This window comes from Gavialis gangeticus, unplaced genomic scaffold (genome assembly GCF_001723915.1).
Source record: "Gavialis gangeticus isolate Ggan-Ray unplaced genomic scaffold, GavGan_comp1, whole genome shotgun sequence".
Taxonomy (NCBI): domain Eukaryota; kingdom Metazoa; phylum Chordata; order Crocodylia; family Gavialidae; genus Gavialis; species Gavialis gangeticus.
In genome coordinates, this window is record NW_017729033.1 from 85,080,871 (window position 1) to 85,088,645 (window position 7,775).

Below are 7,775 nucleotides of genomic sequence, written 5' to 3' on the forward strand. Positions count from 1 at the left end.
GTGCAGTGATTCACAAGGAGAGTAAAGAGAGAGAATATCTATCCACTGAATACGTTTTGATCCAGACTTTCAGGCACAGGAAAATTAACTTAGCACCCTTGAAGTGAACGCAACTAAGTTAGATCCTATGCTGCAAGTTAAATAGGGTAGAAAGTACAACACGTAATATATATACATTTTAAAAAGCAAACCACAAAATGGCAATTCAGTGCTACAAAAGCTACAGAAAATTAGACATCCAGCTCTTAGAAAAGGCAGTAGGGCTATTTTATTGTATGTTCATACTAAAAAAGATTAAACGATGATTGGTATGGTCATTACTGGAATAAGACTTATTTACAGGGATGTTTACTTTACAGTTTTACATATTAGACATAATTCTTCAGAACATACAAAGTATCAAAAGAATGACCTTTGGTTTAGCAACCCATCTTAATTCAGCTTAAACCCAAAGGAAATCTACAACCACCATTACACTAATAATGCTATCATATACACAAAACATTGTGTCCTGTAAGTACACATGTATAAAGAGACTTCAGCTCTAATCATTTAAAGATGTTTGCTATACTTCTTTCTTCTTGAGTATTAGTGGACCCACATTATCTCCTGTTAATTCGTTGTGCTTGTTGTGAGAGCCATCGCAAGCAGGGAACTGGAAAAGAAGCATACACAAGGAATTAGTGTATTCATTCTACAGCCTGGTTAGTAAATGATTTCATTAAGAAAAATTTCATAAAGTTATTTAATTCTACTCTTTTTCTTTCCTAGCAATGACAGATCACTCAAAGAGCAGGCTGCTAGTAAGGAATTAAACTTTAGCAAAGTCTGAAAACAGCTGCTCCTAAAGTACAAAGGTATGCTTATAGCAGTTTCAAAAGGGGAGAGCTATACTCTAGATGGCAGCTGCTACCTGTTATGCCTGCATGAACCTGTAGTATGAAGTGCAGTAAAACTGCTCCAACTTCAACCATGTTTCATCTGCGGTCAAAGTTAGGATGATTTAGGTCACTTGTACTGCTATTCTGAGGTGAGTGGAGTGTTTTCCCTCTGAAAAAAGTGTTGAAAAAGTCTCACTTTCATTCTAAAACAGAATATAATGATACCTTTATTTTTGTAATTGAATAGAACCATTTTTTCTTGGCTGGAATAGTTTATTCTAGGTTTAGAACAAAACATTTACAGGGAAGAAAAAAAAATACTTTTGTTTCACACCTCAAAGGGATAGCAGTTCTATGTACTGTGCACATAACAGACTTGTGCTGCATCTTTCATGAACGTAAGTGTTGCTATGCACATACAGACAGAGTAGAAAAGAATTGTACATTAATGTGTCCATCCTCTAGGTGGAAGGCACATGCTCCAATTCACAGAAGACAGAACTGATGATAACAACAGGTTTATTTCATTGCTCTGTGGCAGTCCCGTAAAGCATCTTACCGTTTTAGAACGCCAACACCTGCAGTAAGCTGCCTTTGTGAGGCACAAGTCTTCAATGTGTATTTCGTTCACTACTTTAGGATTTTCCTTCTGGATCTTGAGGTTAATCAAGCTGTCTTTCTGTTGTTTCTTCTTGGGAAGGAATGGGCGAACAGCCAGGTAGCCAAGCAGTGCCAGCACACCCAAGAACGGCAATAACCGCAACCATTCTGAAACTGCAAAACACACACAATTTTCAGAGATGCCAGAATGATATGGTTTCAGTATCAGTGACTTCCAGCAGCACAACATTAGCAATATTCCTATTTGCTTTAGATGAAAGGGGAATGAGGAGTTCAGCATCTAGGCTGGTAGAGGACTAAGGAAAAGGTTTAAGAGGCAACACGGGAAGGGAGATTCATTCGGCTCTGCAAACAAAGGCCACATACAGGCCCATTTCTACTGGGAAAGTCACCAGGAGAAGGGAACAGAACAGTAGCCACCTGCTGCTCTCAGCCTGCTCCCCAGACCACTTTCTCCCCAGCTCTCCTCCACTCCAACAACCTGGGCATCGTTAAATTTAGAAAATTATCACAGGGTTAATGCAGCCTATTGAACATAAGACTTGAACCTTTTATATCCTACTTTTAGCTGCTTTTTCAATTCACCATTTGGCTGAAGTTTTCCATTCCTGGTTTCTGCTCTAAGATGATTTCAGCAGAAATGGTGCAGCCCTTACCAAAGAATAATGTTAGAAAACATGTTAAAATAAAGTAAAAAAGTCTGACAGGGAGAGTGCCAAGAACAGAAGGTGCCTTTTGCTGTTTCACTCAAAATCCCTCCAGATTTGGCTAAATTAAGCCACAGAAAGTTGTCCTGGATCTGGTTTTGTTCAGTATCTTCATTAACAGCCTGGGAGATGGGATGGAGTGTGCCCTCAGCAAGTCTGCAGATGACACCAAGTAGAAGGGAGTAGTAGATATCCTGGAGGATAGGGATAGGATTCAGAGACAGACAAATTGGAGGAATGGGGTAAAAGAAATCTCACGTGCATCCAGACGACCACATGTATATAGTCTGCAGCACCTCAGATCTGTTTGAGGCACTGTAAATCACATGCAGCACTTATGCACTCATTCACTGAGCTGCTAACATTTTTTTTTTGACACCAGGAGATCCCAGTGTCAAAACCTGACAAATAAGTGGTGCAGCACACATGGCAGCAGCATGTGCCGCCAGAAACGGTACCTGCCTACCCAGAGCCACACTGGCTTCCAGCCAGGCTCCAAGCTGCCAGATTGGTGCTGTTTCTTCCCCAGGATGCCTCCAGAACCCCAGGTAAGGCTACTAGGGGCCAGCACAGGTACTGGCCCCAGCCTCCCCTACCCTGAGTCATTTTGTCACGCAGCAGAGCATGTATGCAGGGGCGTGCCCTTAGACAACAACCAGCAGCACCAATATGTGCCACTGCTTTTCGTGCCACGGGAAACATGTGCCCCTGCATGTTTGAATTCATCTGGACACACCCATTAGTTCAATAAGGAGAGAAGAAATGCAAAGTCCTGCACTTAGGATGAAACAATCCCACACACTGGTACAAGCTGGGAACCAACTGGCTAAGCAGCAGCTCTGCAGAAAAGGACCTGGAGATTACAGTGGACAATAAGATGAATATGAGCAAACAGTGTGCCCTTGTTGCAAAGAAGGCTAATTGCATACTGGGCCACATTAGTAGGAGCACTGCCAGCAGATCGAGGGAAGTGATTCTTCTTCTCTATTCAGTACTGGTGTGGCCACATCTGGAGTACTGTGTCCAGTTTTGGGCCTCCACTACAGAAAGGATGTGGACAAATTGGAGAGAGTCCACCAGACAGCAACACAAACAGGGCTGGAGCACTTGACTTCAGAGAGGCTCAAGGAACTAGACTTATTTAGTTTTAGTCTGGAGAAGAGAAGACTGAGGGAGGATTTAATAGCAGCCTTCAACTACCTGAAGGGGGGTTCCAAAGAGGATGGAGCTCGACTGTTCTCAGTGGTGGCAAATGACAGAACAAGGAGCAATGGTCTCAAGGTGCAGCAAGGGAAGTTTAGGTTAGATATAAGGAAAATGTTTCTTACTAGGAGGGCAGTAAGGCACTAGAACAGGGTACCCAAAGAGGTTGTTGAATCTTTATCCTTGGAGGTTTTTAAGAGCTGTGTAGACAAAGCCTTGGCTGGGATGATCTAGTTCAGGGGTGTCCAACCTTTTTGAATGTGGGGCCGGATCATGAATTTTTTATCACCCAGTGGGCCAGCAAGCCATATTCAAAGACCTCAGAGGAAGTGGCATCACATCAGGAAGTGATATCACGTGACCTTTGACACCAATGAAGTTGCAGGAAGTGACAATGAAATGGGTCTAACCAGTTCAAAACTCTCCCTCTATAGCATCCACCTCTGCCACTGTTCGGGACAGGATACTTAGCTAGATGGACCATGGGGCTGACCAAGCATGACACTTTTTATGCTCTTATGTTCAGAAGCTCTTATGTTCTTTGGCTGAGCTTCCAAATTATGGCTGAGATTTGCAAAAAGGGGTAGACAGGCATGTTACAAAGTTGTTATAAAAGATCTGGAGCCCTGTAAATCCCATTCATTTTAATGGAAGTTGGCCTTTTGATTCAGCTTTGAAAATCTCAGCCCAAGGTGCCAACCAAAGAAGTCAAAATATATTTTGAATTTTTATGCAGTACATCTATGTGGGACTTGCCACGCATTTTACAAACATTAAATGAACCTCCGAATGAGCCCAGCTGGAGCAGCAGGGGCTCAGCTGCACTTTCCCCCTACCTGCGCTGGTCAGTCCCAAGCAGCACATGGCTCCACCGCCACTTCTGCTGGCTGGTGCTGACCCAGGTGGATCTGTCCCATCCAGAGCAGCACGCAGCTGAAGCTGGCTTCCCATGTGCTACTGGGGACAGGAAGAGCCCGGCCGGGTCGGCACCAACCAGCAGAAGTGGCAGCGGAGTCACGTGCCCCTCGGGACAGGACGAGCCCAGCCGGAGCAGCAGGGAACGAGCTGCATTTTTCTCCCTACCTGCGCTCGTCAGTCCCAAGCAGCACATGGCTCCGCCACGGCTTCTGCTGGCCGGTACAGATCTGGCCAGGCTCCTCCCGTCCCCAGCAGTACGCAGCTGAAACCAGCTTCTCATGTGCTGCTGGGGACAGGAAGAACCCAGCCAAGTCTGCACCGGCCAGCAGAAGCAGCAGCAGAGCCATGTGCTGCTGGGGACGGGATAAGCCCAGCTGGAGCAGCAGGAGCTCAGCTGCACCTTCTCCCTACCTGTGCTGGTCCATCCCGAGGGGCACATGGCTCTGCCGCCACTTATGTTGGCCGGTGGCGACCTGGCCGGCCTCCTCCTGTCCCCAGCAGCGCATGGGAAGCCAGCTTCAGCTGAGTGCTTCTCCGGATGGGACACACCTGCTTGGGTCGGCACCAGCCAGCAAAAGTGGTGGCGGAGCCGTGTGCCGCTTGGGACTGACCAGCGCAAGTAAGGGAGAAGTGCAGCCGAGCCCCTGCTGCTCCAGCTGGGCTCATCCTGTCCCAAGCGGCACACGGCTACTCTTCTTCCCACATGCACCGCATTGGCAATGTCAAGTTGACTCGGTGCATGTGGAACCTTGTCCCTTCCCCAGCCCTTCAGCAGCCATTAGGAAGCTGCTGACGGGTTGGAGGAGGGACAAGAGGTGGGAACTAAAGTAAACAGTGTTCACTTGCGTATCCTGTTGCAGCACCGCGGGCCTCAGAAAATGGCTTGGTGGGCCGTATGTTGGACAAACCTGATCTAGTTGGAGATGGTCCTGCCTTGAGCAGGGGGTTGGACTAGATGGCCTCCTGAGGTCCCTTCCAACCCTAATTTGCTATGATTCTAAGAATATATCAAAGATCTAGCTTGCTCCCACGTTCTTTGAACTGCACTTGCACTGGGGATGCTCCCCAGGCCCACCTACCTTCCTCTTCCTACCACATTTCAAGGCTTGTACACAGAGTGGCAGAAGGAGGGTAACATTCATTGAAGCTTGCAAGGAACTTCAGAGCAGACAGCTGGTATAAGCTGCCACTTGTGTTCTGTAAACTGAACAATGATTATATCAGCTGGCTGTCTTCCTCTAGATCTTCTGTTAAAATGAATCACTGGATATGCATAGTAAGAAGCTGACTATTAATTTGAGGTTGCTACTGGGATTTTCTTCAAAGGTATACAAAAAGGGAGGTAATCTAAAGTGTCTCTTCACTAAAAAAAACAAACAAACCATATTTTAATGGACTTGTCACAGAGCAAAAACTATTACATAAATGCACTGTAAGAAAAGACCTTGTATTAAATTATTCAAAACAAGTTCCTCTTTAAAGTGGTTTAGTCAAAATGCAGCTAAACTACTTCTCCAGTCTGTTTCAACACAGAAACAAAAAAGGAAATGTAATACATCAGATAAAAAATGCTTCTCCTTTTCTGTCCCAGTAGTTTTAACTTACTCAAAAGTCACAGTAGTTCCATTCTTGGGCACAACGTTATATTTGCGGACAATGGATTGATTGATAAAGGAAAACGTGCACTTTCCCAGCAACAAACGCAGGACTTTTCTTTTGAAGTGCATTCTATCATGCAAGAGCATACACCACAATGAAAGCACTGCACTGTGACAGCTATACTCTCTTGCTTGCTCTTTCTTTACTCTTCTGTTTATGGTATTCTACCTGGGACAGATGCACAAACCACAGCACTAGAAACACAACTGTCTGCATCTTCCATCTGCATGGGTTTTGATTCCTTATAGAATTTAACCCCTATATGTAACCATGCAGCATGGCTGTTCCTGTTTCTTCTAATTTTGCTTTTCTTCCCCCATGCAAAATGCCTTCAGCAAAATCAACAGTAATGATTTCTAATGCAATCAATGTACTCACCGTGTGGGCAAAAATGTATTATACTTGCTAGACAGCAGCTACTGACAGCTTGTTTACCAGTTTGTCACTGGCATAAGCAACAGCAACATGAAGTGAAGTCTTGAGTACCCTCATTCTGCCAGGCAAGTATGCAGAACTCAGGGAAGATGTTTATTAAAAACCTCCTTATTCCCTCAGTAGATAAATGTCTTTCCAGTCAACTTGTCCAATGCTAAACGACATCAGAAGGATGTATAACACCTGCAAGGTGCTGAGGGAGTCTACTCTTACTGAGTACACTGGGTACCTGCAACTGCTAAGGACTAGGCCCAGAGCAATTATGCTGGAAGCCAACAAAGCAAACCTCTCATCAGATTAGTTGCTTGAAATGCAAGGGTTGCCAATTTGATAATCAGATTAGCATTATCTAAGGACAAATCTACTGCTCCCTTTTGACCCCAAACTCTGACTTAATCTATGAAGAAGTTCTTGTTCTGTTGCAGAATCATCCAGCATAGCTTCACTTTCCTTTAATTGCCAGTAGGAGAACAAGCAAATCCTGAAAAAGCAAAGTCTTCAGAGAAAGCAATTCTGGAGTAGGACTTTGCAGCTAGGAATTATACACTAACCGAGTTGTATCTAGACACACAGGAAGCCAGGGATGGTCACAAGAGACATAGATAGCTTGTGTGTGGGGCACTCAGAAGACATGAGAAGAGACAAAGATGCAGACAGGGTGGAAAACAAAGTAAAGCAGCAAAACTGGCAGGGAGTACAGGGCTGGGAGCAGAAAGCAGAGAAGCAAATCAGACAAGAGAAGGCAATCAGAGTGGCACTTGTATAGGATGCAGGGCTAATTTGTGCAAGGGACATTTAAGCCTGCCAAAAAAGTTTGGCCTCAACTGATGTAAGCCGTTTTGTAGTCTGGTTGCGTACATAAGAAAAGGGTATTATGTGTATAACTGGAGTGTAGTGCAGTGTTCTAGACCAGGCATTGTCAACCAGGGTCAGACATACCCCTGGGGGTATTTGGGAAGGCCCTAGGGCAGAGGTAGGCAACATTTTTTGGCTGGAGTGCCAAAAAACACCACAATACCTATCTTGGAAGGTGCCAGAGTGCCGGCATGCCAGAAAAACAAAATGAGGGCAAGGGGTACATGGCAGGATGCCCTGCTTGTGCCCCTTGCCTCCCACCCAAAGCCCCTGCCCCACAGCCCTACTACCCCTTGCCCCCCATCCAAAGCCCCTGCCCCCCAGCCCTACTGCCCCTTGCCTCCCAGCCCAAGCCCCTACCCTACAGCCTGGGCTCTGTGGTTGCCAGCAGCTACCCCGGCTCTGGGTAGCTGCTGGAGCCCAGGCTGCTTCCAGCAGGGCTTGCAGCATCCCAGCTGCCTGCTGGAAGCAGCCCAAGATCCCAGCTGGCAGCAGC

General features: G+C 45.8%; 1 protein-coding gene across 2 annotated transcripts in view; it reads right to left on the minus strand.

Annotated features, from left to right (window-relative positions):
- Window positions 1-243: 243 nt before the first annotated feature.
- The window catches only part of CISD2 (CDGSH iron sulfur domain 2), a 25,044-nt gene continuing 17,512 nt past the window's right edge, over window positions 244-7,775 (minus strand). For both annotated transcript variants that reach the window (XM_019526270.1, XM_019526271.1), the window contains exons 2-3: window positions 1,441-1,655; window positions 244-655 (exon numbers count right to left, since the gene is read on the minus strand). In XM_019526270.1, coding sequence (XP_019381815.1) covers window positions 566-655; window positions 1,441-1,655 — 305 coding nt within the window. In that variant the 3' untranslated portion in view covers window positions 244-565. The remainder of the gene's footprint in view (window positions 656-1,440; window positions 1,656-7,775) is intronic.